This window comes from Cherax quadricarinatus, chromosome 17 (genome assembly GCF_038502225.1).
Source record: "Cherax quadricarinatus isolate ZL_2023a chromosome 17, ASM3850222v1, whole genome shotgun sequence".
NCBI classification, from domain to species: Eukaryota; Metazoa; Arthropoda; class Malacostraca; order Decapoda; family Parastacidae; genus Cherax; species Cherax quadricarinatus.
In genome coordinates, this window is record NC_091308.1 from 19916335 (window position 1) to 19941604 (window position 25270).

General features: G+C 39.5%; 1 protein-coding gene across 1 annotated transcript in view; it reads left to right on the forward strand.

The window, feature by feature from the left end:
- The first annotated feature begins 9099 nt into the window (after positions 1-9099).
- Positions 9100-25270, forward strand: part of LOC128686277 (oxysterol-binding protein-related protein 11) — a 121629-nt gene continuing 105458 nt past the window's right edge. The window contains exon 1 of the mRNA XM_070086001.1: positions 9100-9245. Coding sequence (XP_069942102.1) covers positions 9234-9245 — 12 coding nt within the window. The 5' untranslated portion in view covers positions 9100-9233. The remainder of the gene's footprint in view (positions 9246-25270) is intronic.

A 25270-nucleotide genomic window follows, 5' to 3' on the forward strand; every position in this document is an offset into this window, starting at 1 on the left:
TCCCTGGACCCATTATGTACCTCAGTAATCTTTTGACTACCGCCCACAGGATGGGTATGGGGTGCATAATAAAAATATTAAACTAACCAGTTTCTGTGCCAAGTACTTTACCTCTTACTGTCTGTTACAAATGTGGAGGTTCATCGTCCCCTTCATACAGTTCACTCTTCTGTCTCCAAAGTTTCTTCCTCTCCTGTCCCCTCCTAGGTTAACTTTAACTTCTCATCCTCCCCCCCTTCTTTGGTAACTTCCATCGTCTCTCCGATTTTTGCTCATCCTTCCCCTTCAATCCCTGATGCCATACTACCTGCAACTTCCTTGTCTTCTGAAACGCTTGAAGTTATCTCCGAATACATTGAGGAGACAAAAACTAATGATGTTCACCGATCTACCTCCCATCACTCCTCTTCGTCCTCACTTTTCTAAACCATCTACACAACTCCTTTCTCACAGTGGTTCAATCCTTCGCTGCTGACTCGTCTTCCGCTGCCTCCACATGTAGACTTTTTTAATCCTCCTAGTCCATAGACACCTACCGCTGCATGTTACCAGTATACTTCCCTTTAATAATTTGCTTTCCCTGGACTTCGTCGAAGCTGAAGGTGTCCCTCGGGGATGTGTGTTTAGCACCACTCTTTTTCTACTAGCTATAAATGATCTGGCCTCTGCTCTCCCATCTAATATTTGGCCATCACTTCATGTCGATGACTGCTATAGCCTGTGTAGGCGCTGACTGTTGCCAGAATGCTGTCAACCGTGTTCCCCATTGGGCCACTATGCATGGGTTAAATTTTCTGATGCTAAAACGCACCATGTTACTTTCACCAGACGTTCTGTTGTCTCTGTTATTCCATTGTACCTGTATGACTTCCGTATTCCTGAATGTGATATGGTCAGATTTCTGGGCCTCCTGTTTGATCGCCGGCTGTCCTGGAAACTTCACATTACCTCCCTGAAATCAACTTTCCATAGCCGGCTGAACCTCTTTGATACTCTCGCTCATTTTTCATGGTGGTGGGGGAGGGATGACCATCAAACTCATCTTCGACTGCATTCAGCCCTAATTTTATCGAAACTAAACTATGGCGACCAGATATATTCTGCAGCCTCTCCTGCAACGCTTTCTAAACTTGATCACCATTCATCATTAGAGATTACGTTTATTTCTAGGTGATTTTTGCTCCTCTCCTGTCGAGAGAGCCTATGTGCAGAGGTGAATGATGCCCATTGCTTCTGTTATTTTATCTGCTTTCATGACCTTCACGATCCTTCTACATATAGAATAATAATGAACGTTAGTACAGGTCCATTATTTGTTCACCGCTCCTGTTTACTCCGTCCCTTTTCTCTTCATCTTCACTCGCTCTTGATTTCCCTTCAGTTGCCTCCTTTGTATGTTCATCTAGCATCCAACTTTTCTCTTCCTCCCTGGGAGGTTCCAACAGTTCATGTCTGTTCTTCCCCATTGCCGTGCACGAAAGCTCAAATACTTAGTTACTTCTTGCTCACTTTTCCTCAATCACTTCCGGTCTTATTATCATGCCAATGCAGTGTACACTGATGGTTCTAAATCCTCTGACGGTGTTTGGTTTGCAGCAGTGAGAAGTATCCAATAACATTCACCCTCCCCCATCTACTTCAATCCCGGCCAGAGGCATAGTTGATGTACCTCAAAATCCTCAAGAGACAGCTGCAGCTTAGCACCCTCAAGATACCTACAGCCTTCGTAGAAGTCAAAAGGGTAGACCAACATCCTTAAGGGACCCAGGAACTTCGACTCAACATGCTGAAATTGTTGATCAAAACCTTCATGGGGCACAGGATCTGTAGCATAGGTTACACACAACAAAAGATGTACGTCTTTGTTAAGTATATATGCACCGAAAGGTGGATGTCTCTCAGTGCATATATGTTGAGAGGTACCTGTTGTAGAGATTCTTGGCTTGTGATGCAGCGCTGTATAACCCTTAAGGGTTTGGCGCTTCGTTATGATTATAATAATAACTGATTTGTGGTGACCTCTCAAGGGAGGTTCCTTGATGCCAGTGAGGGGCTTGTGATCAAAGAAATTGGAGCTATGCCCCGCCTTCCTTCTGTCCAATCTGAAATCCTGAATACTATGGTTCAGCATTCCACATGAATGTAATAATTAACTGGTGGCGTACAGGCTACATGCAATCTTTAAAACTATGTACAATCAATATGTTTTAAAACCAATTAACTATCCAACACAGGATGTAGATCAACACCCTTAAAAGGCCCAGAAGCTAAAGTTCAACAGTCAGACAATGAAAATATAAGTGCAAGCAGATGAAACTAGATTTACGATGTCCGTAGAGTTTTTGTCTGGGTAACGTCAAACAACCCGCACTTCTCTCTCCTAAGTGCGGCTTATTTGTGTATTAACCCTTCAAGATAAGGTGCCTTGACGCCGGCTGGGGGGCACTGACCCTTGGAACATCCTCCAAGTATTTTCCAAGTAGCCTACCGAAAAAAAATTATATTTAATGCACGGAACCCTTAAAGGAAGAAAAAATCCGAACACTAGTATAGGTATTCCCTTTTAAAGGATACCTAATACTCATATGCGTCTGTGTATCTAACATTTACAATTTAATTGTGACTATATTAGGTATTCACCTTTTAGGGGCTACTTAATCTGAATAACACGTACGTCTTCCACATGTTTCATTTTTTTTTTTCATACCAACAATTATGGTATATATCACATTTGCATTATATTTTCTCCCAATAATGTCACCGTACAACAGACGATAAAACGCCCCCTTTCTCTTCCTCCCTTTTTTACCTACTTTTACTGCTTGATAAGTAGATGGTGCACTAAAAATGCCCATTCACCTGGCCTAGTAATAGAACCTGATACCTTTCGACCTACCTGGAGTTCATTACCTTTGTAAATTGTGAGTTCATTACCTTTGTAAATTGTGAGTTCATTACCTTTGTAAATTGTGAGTTCATTACCTCTGTAACTTGCTCAGCTATCAAAACTTTGGAGTCCAGTCCCTGGACCAATTATGTACCTCTGTAATCTTTTGACTACCGCCCACAGGATGGGTATGGGGTGCATAATAAACATATTAAACTAACTAACTTTCGGGTGTCTGACGGACGCTCACACCTCTGAGCTACGAGTAACCAGACACCATGAGGATTAATTGTAACTTAGGCCAGCTTACTGTTAGTGACTAATAAACATGAGCCTTTTACAACATTTATTTTCTTTCTGTTTTTGCACAAGAGGATACAAACAAAATCCCCAGAAATCAATAATTATACTGGTCAGGACGATTAAAGTAAAGGTTGGATGCGAGAAGTGGGTCATAATAAGCGTGTATGCACCTGGAGAAGAGAGGAATGCAGAGGAGAGAGAGAGATTTTGGGAGATGTTAAGTGAATGTATAGGAGCCTTTGAACCAAGTGAGAGAGTAATTGTGGTAGGGGACTTGAATGCTAAAGTAGGAGAAACTTTTAGAGAGGGTGTGGTAGGTAAGTTTGGGGTGCCAGGTGTAAATGATAATGGGAGCCCTTTGATTGAACTTTGTATAGAAAGGGGTTTAGTTATAGGTAATACATATTTTAAGAAAAAGAGGATAAATAAGTATACACGATATGATGTAGGGCGAAATGACAGTAGTTTGTTGGATTATGTATTGGTAGATAAAAGACTGTTGAGTAGACTTCAGGATGTACATGTTTATAGAGGGGCCACAGATATATCAGATCACTTTCTAGTTGTAGCTACACTGAGAGTAAAAGGTAGATGGGATACAAGGAGAATAGAAGCATCAGGGAAGAGAGAGGTGAAGGTTTATAAACTAAAAGAGGAGGCAGTTAGGGTAAGATATAAACAGCTATTGGAGGATAGATGGGCTAATGAGAGCATAGGCAATGGGGTCGAAGAGGTATGGGGTAGGTTTAAAAATGTAGTGTTAGAGTGTTCAGCAGAAGTTTGTGGTTACAGGAAAGTGGGTGCAGGAGGGAAGAGGAGCGATTGGTGGAATGATGATGTAAAGAGAGTAGTAAGGGAGAAAAAGTTAGCATATGAGAAGTTTTTACAAAGTAGAAGTGATGCAAGGAGGGAAGAGTATATGGAGAAAAAGAGAGAAGTTAAGAGAGTGGTGAAGCAATGTAAAAAGAGAGCAAATGAGAGAGTGGGTGAGATGTTATCAACAAATTTTGTTGAAAATAAGAAAAAGTTTTGGAGTGAGATTAACAAGTTAAGAAAGCCTAGAGAACAAATGGATTTGTCAGTTAAAAATAGGAGAGGAGAGTTATTAAATGGAGAGTTAGAGGTATTGGGAAGATGGAAGGAATATTTTGAGGAATTGTTAAATGTTGATGAAGATAGGGAAGCTGTGATTTCGTGTATAGGGCAAGGAGGAATAACATCTTGTAGGAGTGAGGAAGAGCCAGTTGTGAGTGTGGGGGAAGTTCGTGAGGCAGTAGGTAAAATGAAAGGGGGTAAGGCAGCCGGGATTGATGGGATAAAGATAGAAATGTTAAAAGCAGGTGGGGATATAGTTTTGGAGTGGTTGGTGCAATTATTTAATAAATGTATGGAAGAGGGTAAGGTACCTAGGGATTGGCAGAGAGCATGCATAGTTCCTTTGTATAAAGGCAAAGGGGATAAAAGAGAGTGCAAAAATTATAGGGGGATAAGTCTGTTGAGTGTACCTGGTAAAGTGTATGGTAGAGTTATAATTGAAAGAATTAAGAGTAAGACGGAGAATAGGATAGCAGATGAACAAGGAGGCTTTAGGAAAGGTAGGGGGTGTGTGGACCAGGTGTTTACAGTGAAACATATAAGTGAACATTATTTAGATAAGGCTAAAGAGGTCTTTGTGGCATTTATGGATTTGGAAAAGGCGTATGACAGGGTGGATAGGGGGGCAATGTGGCAGATGTTGCAAGTGTATGGTGTAGGAGGTAGGTTACTGAAAGCACTGAAGAGTTTTTACGAGGATAGTGAGGCTCAAGTTAGAGTATGTAGGAAAGAGGGAAATTTTTTCCCAGTAAAAGTAGGCCTTAGACAAGGATGTGTGATGTCACCGTGGTTGTTTAATATATTTATAGATGGGGTTGTAAGAGAAGTAAATGCGAGGGTCTTGGCAAGAGGCGTGGAGTTAAAAGATAAAGAATCACACACAAAGTGGGAGTTGTCACAGCTGCTCTTTGCTGATGACACTGTGCTCTTGGGAGATTCTGAAGAGAAGTTGCAGAGATTGGTGGATGAATTTGGTAGGGTGTGCAAAAGAAGAAAATTAAAGGTGAATACAGGAAAGAGTAAGGTTATGAGGATAACAAAAAGATTAGGTGATGAAAGATTGAATATCAGATTGGAGGGAGAGAGTATGGAGGAGGTGAACGTATTCAGATATTTGGGAGTGGATGTGTCAGCGGATGGGTCTATGAAAGATGAGGTGAATCATAGAATTGATGAGGGAAAAAGAGTGAGTGGTGCACTTAGGAGTCTGTGGAGACAAAGAACTTTGTCCTTGGAGGCAAAGAGGGGAATGTATGAGAGTATAGTTTTACCAACGCTCTTATATGGGTGTGAAGCGTGGGTGATGAATGTTGCAGCGAGGAGAAGGCTGGAGGCAGTGGAGATGTCATGTCTGAGGGCAATGTGTGGTGTGAATATAATGCAGAGAATTCGTAGTTTGGAAGTTAGGAGGAGGTGCGGGATTACCAAAACTGTTGTCCAGAGGGCTGAGGAAGGGTTGTTGAGGTGGTTCGGACATGTAGAGAGAATGGAGCGAAACAGAATGACTTCAAGAGTGTATCAGTCTGTAGTGGAAGGAAGGCGGGGTAGGGGTCGGCCTAGGAAGGGTTGGAGGGAGGGGGTAAAGGAGGTTTTGTGTGCGAGGGGCTTGGACTTCCAGCAGGCATGCGTGAGCTTGTTTGATAGGAGTGAATGGAGACAAATGGTTTTTAATACTTGACGTGCTGTTGGAGTGTGAGCAAAGTAACATTTATGAAGGGATTCAGGGAAACCGGCAGGCCGGACTTGAGTCCTGGAGATGGGAAGTACAGTGCCTGCACTCTGAAGGAGGGGTGTTAATGTTGCAGTTTAAAAACTGTAGTGTAAAGCACCCTTCTGGCAAGACAGTGATGGAGTGAATGATGGTGAAAATAAATTATGTAACATCAAAATCACTAGACTAGTGACATGATCCTCAGACAACTTGAAAGACTAAAGCCAAACAAGTCACTGAGCCCTGATGAGCTGTTTTCAAGTGTTCTAAAGAAATACAAGGAGGAACATAGCAAACCCTTAGCTAGTATCTTCAACATATCACTACAAACAGGTATTGCACCGGATAAACGGAAAATGGATAAAATGATCCCAATTTGCAAAGCGGATGAGAAACCCATAACTTCAAATTATAGATCAATCAGCCTAACCTGAATCGTGGGAAAGACAATGGAATCAATAATTGCCGATACAGTTCGAAGCCACCTTGAAAGAACTAATTTGATCAATGAATCTTAGCACTGTTTTACAAAAGGAATGTCTCTGTCTTGCGAATTTACTAAAAAATTTCATTGAGGTATTCAAGGCAGTATACTAAGATAAAGAATGGTACTGTACATATGGATTTTTAATAAGGTTTTTGATAAAGTTCCACACAGGAGACTGATTAAGAAAGTGGCACTACATGGAATAAGTGGAGAATCATCTCCCGAGTGGAAACATGGGGAGAAATCTGAATGGGGACCAGTTATGATTGGTGTGTCACATGGGTAAGCGGTGGGATCCTCCTTGTTCAGTCTACATAAACGACATTGATGAATAAATAGCGACATATAAGTAAGTTTGCCGATGACACTAAAATAGGCCATCAAATTTCTGATGTGGCCAAAAAGTACAGGATGACCTAAATAGGTTGATGTGGTCAGAGAAGTGGTAGGTGTAGTTCAATGTAGATAAGTGTAAGGCTCTAATTTTGTGGGTTTAGCGCTTGGTTTTTATTGTAATAATAATAATCTAATCTTAAGAAAAGGAAATAACTATGACACTTATGAACTAAACAATGTAGATCTTAGTCAATGGGAATGCGAGAAATATTTAGGAGTTTGATTAGCAGAAATTTAAAACCAAGACAATAGTAAAGCTAAGACAATTTTGGCTTCGTATAAAGAAGCATAAATAATAATAGACGTCTTAAGGTTATACCTCAGCTTTATATAATTTTGGTTGGACCTCATGTAGATTATGCTATTTATAATTATCATATTTCTAATCTCATTAAAAAAGAATCACTACAACAGTGGCTTCCTAAGATGATTCCTCTTAAGGTGTTATAACCAAATCTTTAAATTGGCTGCAGAAACAACATGAAGTTCAATGGTGAGAAATTTCAATTACTCCGATATGGAAAACGTGAGGAAATTAAAACTTCATCGGAGTATAAAACAAAATCCAACCACACAATAGAGCGAAAAACTAATGTCAAAGACCTGGGAGTGATCATGTCAAGAGTATCTCACCTTCAAGGACCATACCAAATTGTATCGATCGCATATGCTAGAAAAAATGACAGAATGGATAATGAGAACCTTCAAAACTAGAGATGCCAAGCCCATGATGACACTCTTCAAGTCGCTTGTTCTATCTAGGCTGGAATATTGCTGCACACTGACAGCATCTTTCAGGGCAGGTGAAATTGCTAACTTAGAAAATGTACAGAGAACCTTCACGGCGCGCATAACTGTGATAAAATACCTCAATTACTGGGAACGCTTGAAGTTCCTAAACCTGTACTCCCTGGAACGCAGGCGGGAGAGATACATGATTATATACACCTGGAAAATCCTAGAGGGACTAGCACCAAACTTGCACACGAAAATCACTCCCTACGAACGCAAAAGACTCGGCAGATGATGCAACATCATCCCCAATGGAAACCAGGGGTGCCACAAGCACGATAAGAGACAACATAAGTGTGCGGGGCCCAAGACTGTTCAACTGCCTCCTAGCATACATAAGGGGGATTACCAACAGACTCCTGTCTGTCTTCAAGCAGGCACTGGACAGGCGCCTTAAGTCAGTACCTGACCAGCCTGGTTGTGGGTCGTATGTTAGACTGCGTGCGGCTAGCAGTAACAGCCTGGCTGATCAGGCCCTAGTCCACCATGAGGTCTGGTCACAGACCGGGCCGCGGGGGCGTTGACCCCCAGAACTCTCTGCAGGTATAATGCCTGTGAAGGGCTGTTGATCCAAGGATCTGGACCTATTATCCCTTTCCTTGGATCAAACCTTATTGATGCCCACATACCAGGAGCGTCATGATCCCTGGAGAATTGAGACACTTATGCAACACATGGGAATCTTTATTGAAGAAACGTTTCGCCACACAGTGGCTTATCAGTCCAATACAAAGTAGAAATGGGTAAGGAGAGGAGGCGAAACGTTTCTTCAATAAAGATTCCCATGTGTTGCATAAGTGTCTCAATTCTTCAACTTGTCGGTTTTCTAAACCATTCATCACGTCATGATCCCTCACGGGTTTGGCTCTTCAATATCAATATAATGACAACGCCGATTCCATTATATTATTATTGGGAAGCGCTAAACCCACAGGGGTTTAGCACCTAGGTAATGGGAAGTAAAGTTGCCCAGTGCAAGGAAAGTTAGGAACAAGTCCAATTCCTTGGATCAAGAGCTCCTCACCGGCATCAAGGCACCTCCCGGGAGGGGAAGCAAGAGGTGGGCTGCATATACTGGACAGATTATTTTCCCCGCGGCAGCGTTAAATCCGCAGGGGTCATACAGCCTGTGCGGAACGGGAAGCGACGAGGTATAATCCAAGGAAGTGGAGGGTAGCTCCCATTCTCCGGATCAAGATCCCTTCCCCTGTCCCTGGAAAGCTGAGAGATCAGTAGCAGAGTATTACTGCGGGTGTCAGTACGTCCGATTCCTCTCTCTTAAAGACGCTTCCTTCTCCTCCTCCTCATAATCGTTAATAATTCTTCACAGCAACACCTCTGTACTATCAAAAAACATGGTAATTAAGCAATAATGTCCTCTCTACTCTCTCCTCGTTTCTTAACTATAATATAATTCTATTTCTCTTACAAGTCAGGCATTATAGTCAAGAATTCGGACGAATTACTCGTAAACAGCTGATTAAGTGGAAGGATATTTGTAATTTATATATATTTAATCCCACGTCTCCGTTATTAATGTTAATGGTATTTGTGTGCAAGCTATGAAACTGAAGGTGGGTTGCTGCAGAGTGTACTAGTGAAATGTTAAGGAATTAACTTGTAGTATAAGTGAAGGTGGTGGGGGGCGTCTTATGGCCTCCTCCAGCAGTAGGTCAGTTGCTTTTTATTTAGACTTCCAGTACACAATTTCTTATGCACGGTGATCTTTAACACACATGTTATTGGGCACATAATAAGTACGTTATGTAGATTTAATAAAGGATAACTCACTTTAGTGAAAGAATGTGACATTCTAATTGGGATTGTTATTCATCACTAGCATATATAAAAATAATGAAGTTATATACAAGTTATGTGCACACTGCTACCTCAGTAAATTCACACGATGAAGATATTTGACCAATTGATGGAATTATAATTACCAGGGTAGTAAGGTGAGATGAGGATAGTTGACGACCCTGAGGGAGGTGGTGAGGCTGGTTGCTACATCTTGAAGCAGCTGGTGTTAAGCTTAACCAGAATCATTACACATTAAGGTTGTTAGAGACATCAGGTGGGTACTATAATGTGGGTGATATGAGGTCTAACCTCACACCAGGACAGTCTGAGACCACAGTTAGGTAAGGACCACAACACAGGGCATGTCATTCGTTACCTTAAATAGAATATATCTAAATGTTAAAAGTAAGTTTATTTGGGTGCAATTCAACTTTTTGATGAGAACAATTGTCTGACGTAATAATGTGTGGTAATTACTTAAGATGACCCCCTTAAAATCCAAGCAGTTTATTTCCTGGGGAATAAAATTGCTGACCTAGAAAATGTACAGAGAACCTTCACGGCGCGCATAACGGAGATAAAACACCTCAATTACTGGGAGCGCTTGAGGTTCCTGAACCAGTATTCCCTGGAACGCAGACGGGAGAGATACATGATTATATACACCTGGAAAATCCTAGAGGGACTAGTGCCGAACTTGCATATGAAAATCACTCACTACGAAAGCAAAAGACTTGGCAGACGATGCAACATCCCCCCAATGAAAAGCAGGGGTGTCACTAGCACGTTAAGAGACCATACAATAAGTGTCAGGGGCCCGAGACTGTTTAACTGCCTCCCAGCATACATAAGGGGGATTACCAACAGACCCCTGGCTGTCTTCAAGCTGGCACTGGACAAGCACCTAAAGTCGGTTCCTGACCAGCCGGGCTGTGGCTCGTACGTTGGTTTGCGTGCAGCCAGCAGTAACAGCCTGGTTGATCAGGCTCTGATCCACCAGGAGGCCTGGTCACAGACCGGGCCGCGGGGGCATTGACCCCCGGAACTCTCTCCAGGTAAACTCCAGGTAATATAAAATTTTCCTAACATTGCACAAGTGGTTATTTCTTGCATGCCTCCTATTTCCCGGTATTATATTCCCTATGGGTTTAGTGCTTCCTTCTGATTAAAATGAATATATACAGTATGTATATTTATGTTACCAGATTTCAGTTGCTTGTTTATGTCATTATTATTAGTTAACTATTGGTTAATTTATGAATCCAACCAAACCTAGACTAAAATATTACTTTGTTGTATAGGCCTGGATTCAGCTTAGTCACAGATTGAGTTTTAGTCACAGAGGAAATGTACCAACCGACTAATACTGTGAGGTGCACAATTTAGTGGGAAGCGAAATAAACATTTGTTTGAATTTTTAACGTGGAGGGTTAGACAGGATAACCCAAGGTGAACAAGAACAGCAGGTACGTATAAGGAAACATGTCCAACGTTTCCACCCATGCCAGAGGTTGAACCATGGATGCTCGGTGTGTGATACAAATGGTTTGTCAACTGAGCCATGGGATACCAGTACATATATATCCCATACGAGTTTAGTGCTTGTTTTTCAGTATGTATACCAGTAATAACAGCCAAAAATGCAAAACTGCCGAGCTGACAGGTATTGATTATAAGTTTTGGCCTTGAGAAAGGTTGCCCTGGTTCATAATTGTGGTTTACTTAACGTATGTTAAATTATTATTATTATTATTATTATTATTATTATTATTATTATTATTATTATTATTATTATTATTATTATTATTTTTATCAAAAGAGGCGCTAAACCTACGAGAGTCATACAGCAGCATATGTTGAAAGCCAGGAAGGCATCTTGAATTGTTACAATTGTCTAAACATTCAAGCTAGTAGTGCTTCAGACGAGTTCTTTATGAAGTGCATTTATTCATCCATGTGATCAAGCACTTCTTGATTTGATCCATGTAACTATTGAATAATAGCTTAAATTTGTCAAGGGTTAAAATAGGAAGGAGAAAAAGAAAAACTTTGTTCAGATTTCTTATTCTGGAAGGTTAGTAAACTGAAGACAAAATTCAGAGACAGAGATATATTTCAGCATGATGTAATATTTGTACAGACATGGGTGACATTTGGTTGTGCATGCAGAAAGCCATAGTTATGCAGAGCATTTTGGGCAAGGATAACCCAAGAAAGCTAATCAGTGTACCTTACTTTCTTGTGGGATCTGTGCCTGGGAATCCATTTTGGCAAGCTGCCTCTAACCAGTCATTACCTAACAAGAGGAAAATATCAAAAGAATCACACAGCAAGTACTATATGCAACACACTAGGCCCTTATTCAGGTCCATAAAGCTACTAAATAAAAACAGCATTCATCCAAGTTATTGTTTGCTCCACATCTTTCAAACACTACACTGTAATGCTGACACTGATCTTAGAAATTTCCTGTGAATTTGCACTATAACAGACAGGTATCAGTCATGCTTGAAAGCAGGGATGTTATAAATCTTTTTTCTGTGTTAATTTTTTTTTTTTATTTTTTTTTTTTTTTTTTTTTTTTGAAAAGTTCATTATTTTTATTTTCATTTTTTCATTTTTCTTTTTACTTTTATATTTAACCCTTAAATGGTCCAAACGTATATATATGTTTTTTCAACATCTGAAAGTATGTAAAAAAATGTAGATCTTCTTTTTTGTTTTACATTTGAAAACGTGTAAAAAAAAACTTTTATCTACATTTTTTTTTTGTTACATTTGAAAATATGTTAAAAAAAGTAGATCTACTTTTGTAGCACTACTAATTTGAACATTGATTTGTTTGGACCGTTTAAGGGTTAACCTGAAAAATACACCTGTACTACATGATTACAAAGAAATCATTGATAAGAGATTTAACTAGTGTGTATGTGACACTTTCTCACCTATTGGTATATCAAGCACATCCTGAGTACAAAGGCAGTAAGTTGACCAGGGAGCAAGAGAAGAAGTTGCTGAATGTCTGACATGGATAAATGAAGATTTTTTACCATCTCTGCTTGCTTTCTTCATTGGTGATGAGGATATGTACCCTAAATCAGTGCTGATGTCAAAAATAACCCAAGTGGTTGGAAATTCGTAAAAGCAAAAGCAGAAAAATCAGCCACATTGGTTTCAACTGAATGTTGTTTCAGCTTGAACTAGGTAGCCTTTTAGCAAATTGTGTTTCAGTTGAGAGCATCTTCTCTTTTGGGTGAATTTATGCTAAATTAACCCTTTGACTGTCGCAAGCCCCTTTCTGAAACTGTCATTCTATGTCGCAAAATTGTTGGAATTTTTTTTTTTTTTCTTATGAAATGATAGAGAATCTTTAGCCAATGGTAATGACACCAAAAGTATGAGATTTGGTCGAAAACTCATGGAATTACTCTCCCGCGAAGTTAGCGGTCTCGTCGACATATATGCATCGGCGATTTCGCCGACTTTGAGCCCTGTTTTTGGCCAATTCCGTTGTTCCAGTTGACCAAACTCATAGCTATTTCTTTACAGCTCCATTTTTTCTATCAGTTGAGTACAAGAAACCGCCCATTTATCGATTTGAACTACCCAATAAATTGGTCAGAAATTGGCAATTTGGCCAATTTCATGCAAATTAAAAGAATGCCAATTTCAAAATAGGGTCCAGAATAAACAATGTAGACATTCTTGGCACTAAAATAACATATCCTCCATTCATTAGTCACATCTCTAGGCCCCTCTTGTATTACTATTGCTTTCTATTTTGATTTTGTATTCATACAAAAAATACAAAATTTACTGTTATGCAGACTACTGCATTATTGTAAAAATGGTATAAATAATATCAGTGCACTAGTGAAAGAATATTAGACTCCCCAGTTGACATGTATTGGACGTGTAGTGTGATTTGCGTACTCCTGAACATTGGTAAAAATTGAACATTTCCGCTACTTGGAGCTCAATTTCAAGATCGTTTTCATCGTGAGACTAATCAAGATCATCTCTATTTCTGTAATATGTTTTCCATTTTATCATGTGAGACCATGAAAACGAGAATACAACGATAAATACTATACAAAAATACATCTCAAAGTCGGCGTTTTAATCCAAAATAATGGTCAGTTTTTTTTTTCTCATGCACTGCGTGCTGCAGGATTTTTTTTAAGTGGTGCACACTGACCACACAGACCCATTCTCTCACATGTAGGCCTACCAGCTTTCTCCCACTTGATTTGAAGCCGTTAGAATTTACGCGTATAAATACGTCCGAAACAGTGGCGCGTAAGACGTATATATACAACCGAAACAGTCAAAGGGTTAAGAAACAGACTAGGTAATGAAAAATCTGAAAAAACTTGGTTTAATAGAATGCTTGAGGGGTAAAAACCAAGGACTGTGAACACTGTAAAGCATATACAGTGGACCCTTGGTTTTCGTGTTTAATCCGTTTCACAGCCATCGGGCAAAACCAAAATCGGCCCAAACCGAAACCATTTTTCCCATAAGAAAATCCATTCCAGACACTAGAAGTATCAACAAAATTTTTTTTTTTTACCTTAAATATACATTTACATGTACAAAAGAATGAACATTGAACATGACACCTTTATTGAAGGCTGTTGTTGCTGGAAGGAAGGCAGGGAGGAAGGGAGAGGGAAGATAGGTTATTGTTTGGAAGGGAAATCCCCCTCCATAAGGATTCTAGGTACCAAGTCCTTATCTGGGATCACTTCCCTCCTTTGCTTTTTACTGTCACTAGGACCAGCTTGAGAGTCGCTGGACCCCTGTCGCACAAAATATCTGTCCAGATAGGTCTGTTTCTGACGTCTCTTTAAGATTTGCCTAAAATGGAACATGGCATTATCATTGTAAAAGCCACCAGCATGGAATGCAGCATCTTTCTGAGGGCGATGTTCCTCCACAAATGAATACACTTTAGTTCACATTGCACAAATCTCCTTAATCTTTGAAGAAGGCACCTGCTTCCATCTCTCTTCCTCCTCAATTGTTTGGGATCTCTGTTTGGTTATTACATTCACCCCTTTTGCAACGTTAGCTTCCATGATTTCTTTTCTCTTTGTCACAATGGAGCTGATTGTTGATGGCGACTTCCCGTACATCCTGCCAAGTTCAGCAGTGCGTATGCCACTATCATATTTTCTTAGGATTTCTTTTTTTTAGTTTTATGGTGTTCCTCACTTTCTTTACCAAAGCACTGGCACTAGGAGCTTTCTTTGGGGCCATGGTCGTTTATTTAGCAGTCTCACACGATAAACAAGTGTCAAAAACAATGGATTATTATGAAATGTTTCATATGACCTATCAGGATATGTTCACTGACCGAGAAGCAAAGCTACACTGGCTGAGAATGCGTGCGGGAGGCGGCTTTGTCTGCACACTGGTGATTGGACAGGTTCTGTACTATCGACAAAAACGGAGGTAATCGATGAAAACTAAAGCCAAAAATAGATGAGAAACGTCGGCCAAACCGAAATCGGAGATAACCAAGATTGACAAAAACCAAGGGTTCACTGTACACAGTAACAGTCTTCACTCATTACTACCATAACATACTAGTGTTAATGGAGTCTTGCTAATTTAAAACTGTATTTGCAGATTTTAAATTTGTAATGTATCTATTGCAGAATTGTTTACTTATAATTTGTTAAAATATTACATTCTACACTTTACAGGACAGCTACTTCAATGTGCTGAATTTTCTCGCATTTATAAAAAGTGCATTTTCATTTTATACTCTACCATGAGATACGTTTCTGTAACAAGTTTACAGTTTATATGTAAAAGTCAGTATTCATATTAATGATCTACATTCTGTTAATGATTTACTTAAATCTGAATCATAATGCACAGTATTAATATGCAGTAACTAACACTGCAGTATTATTTTGAAAATACTGTACTGTAATTTTGACCAGCCTATAAAAAACATAAATATTAAGGGCTAAATTACAGTGACTTTATATTTAACCATAGTAAATGAAAGCTTTTTGGAGTTAAGTGGCAGGTCAGGCCTGCTTTTTTTTTTATCATCCAAGCTTGGCTGAGTAAGTAGGCAGCAACCAACCTCTTTGTACCTCACTGTTATCTTGCATATATTTTTGAAGACTTAAAGAAACACTGCAAATTACTGGACCAAAAAATGTGGAATAATTAATTCATGAGATGAAAAAATTGCAACAGTACTTAACCCTTTCAGGGTCCCCAGGCCCTCTCCCAGACTTGTTCTCAGGGTCGCCCAAATTTCAAAAAAAAAAATGATTTTTTCTTATGAAAAGATAGAGAATCTTTTCCCGATCATAATGACACCAAAAGTACGAAATTTGATGGAAAACTTACGGAATTATGCTCTAGCGAAGTTAGCGGTCTCAACGATGTTTATGCATCGGCAATTTTGCCCACTTTGAGCCCTATTTTCGGCCAGTTCCAGTGTACTAGCCGACAAAAATCATAACTATTTCGCTAGAACTCCATTTTTTTCTATTGAATGAGTACAAGAAACCACCTATTTACTGATTTCAACTATCCATCATAGTGGTCAGAATTTAGCAATTTTTACCAGTTTCACACAAATTTCAAAAGATGCCAATTTCCCAATAGGGTCCAGAATAAACAAGAAAGACATTCCTGGCAATAAAATAACATTTCCTCTGTTCATTAGTCACATCCCCAGGCCCCTCTTACATTCTTTTGCTTTCCACTTTGAATTTTTATTCTTGCAAAAAATAGAAGATTTACTGTTATGCAGACTACTGCATTAGTATAGAAATGGTATAAATAATATCGGCGCACTTGTGAAAGAATATTAGACTCACCAGTTGACGTGTATTGGATGCTTAACATGATTTGTTTACTTTTGAACTTTGGTAAAAATCGAACATTTCTGCTACTTTGAGCTCTATTTCAAGGTACTTTTCATTGTAAAACCAGTCAAAATCACCTCAATTTCTGTAATATGTCTTCCATTCTATAAAATGAGACAAGGAAAACTAGAATACAACAATAAATACCATACAAAAATACAATGCAAAGTTGCTGTTTTTATCCAAAAACATGGTCAAAGTATTTTTTTTTTCTCATTACGCTCTGTGTGCTGCAGGATTTTTTTTTATACTGCGCACACTGACCACATGACCCATTCTTTCATATGTAGGCCTACCAGCTTTCTCTCACTAGATTTGAGGGCGCTAGAATTTAGGCATACTAGTACATCAAAAACCCTGGTGTGTAAGCTGTACTAGTACGGCCGAAACCCTGAAAGGGTTAATGAATTGAAAATTTGAAATTAAAGCTAAAACAAGTACATGATGTACTTTGTGCTTAGTCTAATTGTTTCTAGCCTCTCCTTTAAATTATAATTATTGATCTACTTTCTCTGGATGTAAACTAATCTTTTATTATTATTTCATAAACTTCCATTCAGCCTTTACCACCTGGTCAATTACAGTTATTAATTTTTAGTGAATAATCTTATAATTTGTAGATTAACAAATATTTTTAACTTGTTATTAATACCTTGTATTTATCATTTGCTTTCAAATTATTGTAGTATTGTATCATACTGTCCCCAGGGGCATGGGGACATGCTTAATGAACAGAAGACAGGTTCCTTTAGTAGCTGGAATGCCTGTGGTGTTTATTTTATACTTTTTTTTTATTTTAATTTTGCATAAAACTAGCCAAATTATCTACTTTGGGCACTTTATAGGGTACAGTAGTTGTGATAATGAATGGGCAGTTTCTTGTGCGCTCACTCACTAGAACAGAAGGCAAAATAGCGAGGAATTGAGTAAGTTTGAGCCTAAAATATGCATCAAAGTGGACAAAATTGCAGTTCTGTGAAATGCTCCCTGACCTCCAAATTTGCTCATGCATAATTCAGTAAATTTTCTGTGCCTATCTTTCATGAGGGGTGTATTGTCGAATGTTCCTTCAACTGCATTCAACCTAAATTTTGTCAAGACAGGAGTATGACGACCCAACACATTCAGCAGCCTCTCCTACAACTCTTTCTAAACTTCATCCCATCCATGATAAGGGATTATGCTTGGATGCTTTTTGCTCATCACCTCTCCTGTATGCAGAGGTGAATGTTCCATCCTTGAATGATCTTCCTAATGCTCATTGCCTCCGCTATTTTGTCTGCTCTCATGACCTTCATGATCCTGCTATATACAGGATAGTAATGGACGTTAGCAGAGGGCCATCTTTTGTTCACTGCCCCTGTTTACTCCATCCCATTTCCCCTTCATCTTCGCTTGCCCTTGTCTTCTCTTCCGTTTCCCCCTTAATATGTTCATCTAGCATCTAACTTTTCACTTTCCCCTTGGGAGGTTCCAATAGTGTGTCTGTTCTTCCCCACTGCCATGCGTGAAAGCCCAAATACTTACAATTACTTCTCACTCACTTTCTCTTAATCAGTTCTGGTCTCATTCTCATGCCATTGCAGTGTACACTGATGGTTGTAAATCCTTTGACTGTGGTTTGCAACAGTGTTCCCAGACAGCGTTGTGCAAGGACACTTATTAGACTCAGCTAGCATTTTTATGGCTGAATTGTATGCAATTCTCATTGCAGTTATCTGTATTGCATCTGTGCTTACCTCAACATTTCTAATCATCTCAGACTTCTTTAGCGCTTTGCAAGCTATTAAAAAATTTGGTTTGCCTCATCCCCTAGTTCTTCATGTACAACTTTGGTTGTACTGCATTACTAGCAAAAACAAAGATATCGTTTTCTGCTGGGTCCCTGGTCATGTTGATGTTAAAGATAATGAGCTGGCAGAATTTGCTGATCTCCCAGTTTCATACAGAGGTATTCCATTCTCAGACTATTTTGCTGCAATCTCTAACCACCTTTGCGACCATTGACAACAACGTTGGTCCAATATGCCGAATGTAATTTGTTAAATTACATTCTATCAAACCAGGTTTATGTTTCTGGCCTTCTTGTCATTGATACTGATGTTGGGAGACAATGCTCTCCCGTCTCCACATCGGTCCCACTCGTCTTACTTGTGGGTATCTCATGGAGAGATGCCCTGTTCCACTCTGTGAGAATTGTCTGGTTCCAGTTTAAATTCCCAATGTTCTGTTGAATTGTCCTGGCTGTCAATGAGCATGCAGAATTTACCTCATGTCGTCACCGCTCTAACACACCCTTATTTTATAATCTCTCCTTGCTGATGGCCCCACCTTTGACTCAGGCTCCCTCTTTCACTTTTTGACAGTAGCTGATTCATTACACAAACTTTGGTAATACAGTAGAACCCCCCGTATCCACTGATTCGGTATCTGTGGCTTCAGTTATCCACGGTTTGCTGTGGCTCAAAAATACCTCTTAATTTTGCATAATAATGGCCCCAAAGCACAAAAGTAGAGAAGCTGGCAGTTCTTCATAGTGTAAGAGAAGCTGTGAGTGCTTTCCATCAGTGAAAAAAGTGACAATTCTCTACTTATTGTGCATAATTTATCAATTAAACTTTATAATAGGTATGTATAGGACTTAAATATAGGGTTTGCTACTATCCACAGTTTCGGTATCCAGGGTAGGTCCTTGGAATGTATCCCCTGCGGATATAGGGCTCCTACTATACAAGTGTACTTCCTTTAGCATTCTTCACAGCCTTTCCTAACTCTACCTCTGTTGTCTTCTCCACCCTTGTTTATACAGTGGAACCTCTACTTATGAGTGCATCCATGTGCGAGTTTTTCCAGATACGAGCAGTCGCTCAGTCGATTTTTTGCTTCCAGATGCGAGCGGGCCTCAAGGGAAGTTCCTTGATGCTGGTAAAGGCTCTTTCTCTTGATGTAGGGAATTGGATCTCAGTTGTTTGTTGGACTATCTTATTGAAAGTTGGGCAATGTATGATGGAAAGATGCTTCTTAGCATACACCAAAAATGAAAGAAATCGGACCATAAATAAAGGAGTTCACTTCTCAGTCATTAGCCTCCCCTTAGCAGTATATTTTCGTATGGTTTTTCTGGTTGTATTCTCATTTATTTTGGTCTCATTCGATAGAATGGAAGATATAGAAATAGATATGATTTTGATTGGCTTCACGTTGAAAAGTACCTTAAATTTGAGCTCAAAGTAGCAGAAATGTTCGATTCTTTGGTGACGTTCAAGAGTAAACAAATGATGTCACCGTCCAATGCCTGCCCGATTGGCAATGCCCCTCAACCTTCGCATGTTGGAAAGCTCTTCAACACACTAGCAAAAGTGGGAGCAGACATCATGAGGTAGCAGTGGCAGACATCATGAGGTAGCAGTGGCAGACAACATGAAGCAGCAGTGGCAGACATTATGAGGTAGCAGTGGCAGACAACATGAAGCAGCAGTGGCAGACATGAAGCAGCAGTGGCAGACATTATGAGGTAGCAGTGGCAGACAACATGAATCAGCAGTGGCAAAGTGTAGCATTAAGAGTGTAGCAGTTAGGTGTAGCATTAAGAGTGTAGCAATTAAGTGTAGCATTAAGAGTGTAGCAGTTAGGTGTAGCATTATGAGTGTAGCACTTATAAGTCACACTGTCTGACTTTTTTTTTGGGTTATCCTAGGTTCTCTACGCTGTGGTGGCCCTATAAACCCCAACAACAACAACAATGGCTGCTGTCACCACCACTAGCCACATATGTAATGATGTGTATTTTATTCATTCTAGTATATATATCATGTTTCTATGTTATTAATATTGTTTATTATGTCATGTTACATGAATTGTGATAAATAAATAGCCATAGAGTTGATATTAGGGAAATTATTGAAGTATTTTCTCGTGCCTGGAATTCCACTGGAATGAATTAATTTCATTTCATTTAATTTTACCCCGCCTTCCTTCCACTACAGACTGATACACTCTTGAAGTCATTCTGTTTCGCTCCATTCTCTCTACATGTCCGAACCACCTCAACAACCCTTCCTCAGCCCTCTGGACAACAGTTTTGGTAATCCCGCACCTCCTCCTAACTTCCAAACTACGAATTCTCTGCATTATATTCACACCACACATTGCCCTCAGACATGACATCTCCACTGCCTCCAGCCTTCTCCTCGCTGCAACATTCATCACCCACGCTTCACACCCATATAAGAGCGTTGGTAAAACTATACTCTCATACATTCCCCTCTTTGCCTCCAAGGACAAAGTTCTTTGTCTCCACAGACTCCTAAGTGCACCACTCACTCTTTTTCCCTCATCAATTCTATGATTCACCTCATCTTTCATAGACCCATCCGCTGACACGTCCACTCCCAAATATCTGAATACGTTCACCTCCTCCATACTCTCTCCCTCCAAAAAGATTGGATATCAGATTGGAGGGAGAGAGTATGGAGGAGGTGAACGTATTCAGATATTTGGGAGTGGACGTGTCAGCGGATGGGTCTATGAAAGATGAGGTGAATCATAGAATTGATGAGGGAAAAAGAGTGAGTGGTGCACTTAGGAGTCTATGGAGACAAAGAACTTTGTCCTTGGAGGCAAAGAGGGGAATGTATGAGAGTATAGTTTTACCAACGCTCTTATATGGGTGTGAAGCGTGGGTGATGAATGTTGCAGCGAGGAGAAGGCTGGAGGCAGTGGAGATGTCATGTCTGAGGGCAATGTGTGGTGTGAATATAATGCAGAAAATTCGTAGTTTGGAAGTTAGGAGGAGGTGCGGGATTACCAAAACTGTTGTCCAGAGGGCTGAGGAAGGGTTGTTGAGGTGGTTCGGACATGTAGAGAGAATGGAGCGAAACAGAATGACTTCAAGAGTGTATCAGTCTGTAGTGGAAGGAAGGCGGGGTAGGGGTCGGCCTAGGAAAGGTTGGAGGGAGGGGGTAAAGGAGGTTTTGTGTGCGAGGGGCTTGGACTTCCAGCAGGCATGCGTGAGCGTGTTTGATAGGAGTGAATGGAGACAAATGGTTTTTAATACTTGACGTGCTGTTGGAGTCTGAGCAAAGTAACATTTATGAAGGGATTCAGGGAAACCGGCAGGCCGGACTTGAGTCCTGGAGATGGGAAGTACAGTGCCTGCACTCTGAAGGAGGGGTTTTAATGTTGCAGTTTAAAAACTGTAGTGTAAAGCACCCTTCTGGCAAGACAGTGATGGAGTGAATGATGGTGAAAGTTTTTCTTTTTCGGGCCACCCTGCCTTGGTGGGAATCGGCCAGTGTGATAATAAAAATAATAAATTAATTTAAATGAGGAAAATTTACTCTGCAAACCAGCAAATCCAGATGTGAGTAAGGTCATGGAATGGATTAAACTCGTAAGTAGAGGTTCCAGTGTACTATGATCCTGCATCACCCTCCTGCCCTGCAGTGCTGTATAAACCTAGTGGGTTTAGTACTTCTTTCTTATTGTAATAATAATGTAAGTTTTCTCAGATATTGCATTTTTGTTGTCATTACTTTTAAAAAAAGATTCTCTATCATTTTGGAAGATGATACAGTAAATTTTTTTGACAAATTGCAACACTGATGGAGCTTTTTATTTTGGGGGTTGTAGCAGTGAGAAAGTTAAATGAAATGGCATGTTGATGCAGTAAGGTTCGGTGAAAATTGTTGAAGCATTTGGACGTACTGTACTGAATCTTTACATATTAGACATAACCCTATAACATTTTGTTTTATATATACAGTACAGTATTTAGAATTTTATAAGAATTTTGTGTGCATTTGAGAAATTACTTATTGTAAATGAAACTGGAAACATAGAAATTCAACACCCATGTCCAACACATAACAAAGAGTGTCTGAAACAGTTGGCATCCTCTCAAAGATATGTTACTATGTACCACAAACAGCACTACTTACACTATACACTTTTCACTGATCTACCCCTACCTCATCTCTATGCTATTTGTGCCTGGGGCTCCACAATGACAAATCACCTAAAACCAATAATAACCCAACAAAAAGCTGCATTGCAAATGAACACACAATCTGCCACTAGACAACACACATCCCCACTCTTCAAAGACTTAAACCTACTCACTGTACAGAACATTCACTCGTACTGTTGTGCAACCTACATTTGCAGAACAATCAATTCTAATATAAATCCTGACCTGAAACACTTTCTTGATAGTTGCAATAGGACTCATAGACATAACATTAGGCACAAAAACCTCTATGACATTCCCCGTGTCAGACTAAATCTTTTCAGAAACTCAGTGTTCATAAAAGGGCCCAAAATCTGGAAAACACTGCCAGAAATCTCCAGAACCACAGGCTCGGCTAGCATTTTTAAAACTACAGTTAAAAAACACCTTATCTCTCAACCTATGCCAGCCCATCTTAAATACATATGTAAAAATTATACATGCATTTGCTCAATATCATGAGGGTAAGGGGGCTTTAGCCCCCAATAAAAATAATAATGCTGCTTTAAGCCCCTCCTATATAAAACTTCTGAAGTTGCTACTCGTACTTGGGTAAGGATAAGGAACTGTTTGTCTCATTTGTGGATTTAGAGAAAAGGCATATGCAAGAGTGGATAAGGGAGGTGTACAGCAGATGTTGTAAATGGTAGGTCATTAAAAGCAATCAAGAGTTTATATGCATAGAGTGAGGTTCAAGTATTTTCCATTAAAGTAGTATGTACATAGGGATGTGTGATATCACCATGGTTGTTTAACATATAGATGGGGTAAATGTAAATGCAAAGGTATTGAGGAGAGGTGTGGAATTTAAAAATAATGAATCATATATGAAGTGGTAATTGCCACAGTAGCTCTTTTTCTGATGACACAGTTATTTTAGGAGATCTTGAAAAGAAGTTGCAGGGTTGGTGGGTGAACTTAAGAGGGTATTTAAAAAAAAAATTAATTAAAAGTGAACATAGAAAAAATGCAAGGTGATGAGAGTAATAAAAATTCTAGGCAATGAAAGATTGGATATCAATTTGGAGGAATGTATACATATTGAAGTAAAGAATATATTTTAAATATTTGGAAAAGGACATGTTGCCAGATAGGTCTATGAAAGACAACAACCGTTAAATCAAGGGTTTACTTTTTATTAAAGGATGCTAACTATTAAGCATGTATCTCTCAGAAAAAAAAAATCAACTTGAAATTATATTGAATAAATAAGGCATTCAATTTACAGTACAGTGGACCCCCGCCTTACTAACGCATAGCGTTACGTTAAATCCGCCATACTAAGCATTTGAATGCAAAAATTTTGCCTCGAATCGCGATAAAAAACTCGCTTTACGTGATTCGTCCGGGACGCGTCCCTTGTGTGGCCTCAGCACCAGTGTTTACAAGCCAGCCAGTGCGGTTGCATCCACACATACATTCAGTACAATTCACCTTATCCCAGTGTTTTTTGTGCTTGTAACTGCAAAATAAGTCACCATGGGCCCCAAGAAAGCTTCTAGTGCCAACCCTGTGGTAAAAAGGGTGAGAATTAGTATGGAAATTAAGAAAGATTTTGAAGGGTTTGAGGCTAACCCTGAGAAGCCTATGCCATTTGTGGAATCCATTGTGCCTACTTCAAAGATTAAGGAAATGTGTGCAAAGTGGGTTGAAGTGCAAACCTTTGTGGATGAAAATCACTCTTAACACAGCTATTGGAAGCTGTGCTGGTGACTATTACAATGGCAATGTTGTGGCCCATTTTAGGCAAATCTTAAAGGAACGGGAGGTACAGACCTCTATGGACAGATTTGTTGTGCGACAGAGGTCCAGTGACTCTCAAGCTGGTCCTAGTGGCATTAAAAGAAGAAGGGAAGTAACCCTGGAAAAGGACTTGCTACCTAAAGTCCTAATGGAAGGGGATTCCCCTTCTAAACAATAACTTCCACACACTCCCCTCCCATCCCATCAATCATCACCAGATTTTCAATAAAGGTAAGTGTCATGTATTCTATTCCTAGTAGAGTAGTAATTGTGCATGTCTTCTTCAGTTTGTGTGTATTAAAATTAATATTTCATGTGATAATTTTTTTTTTTTTTCATACTTTGGGGTGTCTTGCACGGATTAATATGATTTCCATTATTTCTTATGGGGAAAATTAATTCGCCTTACGATGAGCTCTCAGGAACAGATTAATATCGTAAGGCGGGGGTCCACTGCACATGGAAATCATATTTTTTCTGCCGATTTTTGCTATAGCAAAATTCTCGTCCATCATTTAGTGTAGTATATATCTCTTCACCTTAACTTAACCCTTTCAGGGTCCAAGGCCAAAATCGGAAGGGGTGCCCCGGTGTCCAAGAAATTTTTGAAAAAAAAAAAAAAAATATTTGTTACAGAATTAAAGAGTATATTTTTGTGAAGGTAATAAAACAAAACAAAAATTCTGATCAGTACTTACCGAGATACAGAGGCGAGAAGTTGACCCAAAATGACCGGGTGGCGACAACATCGGTGATTTCCGCATACTCGCATTTCTTTATTTTACGTTTTTTTTATACTTTTTTCTTTCTTTTCTAATTTTTTTCTTTTCCTAGTAACATTTGTGGCCTGTGAGACCAATACTGTATATAATGTATATATATAAACTCACTGTATTGAGCACAATAACCACACTTAAGTTAGTATTATAATATTGTTTACCACTTGTTTATTACAATAAACATGCACAAATCTTGTATAATACTATGTTCTATCATATATTTACATATGTACAATCACTGGACATGTTTCTAGAACTGCTGCAGCTTGTGGAACTCCTTGAAACAAGGCACCATGCACAGAGGTACCTTACATTCCTCGCACATAAACCGAGTGTCTTTGCATCTTTATTGCCATTGTTTTGTTTGTGAA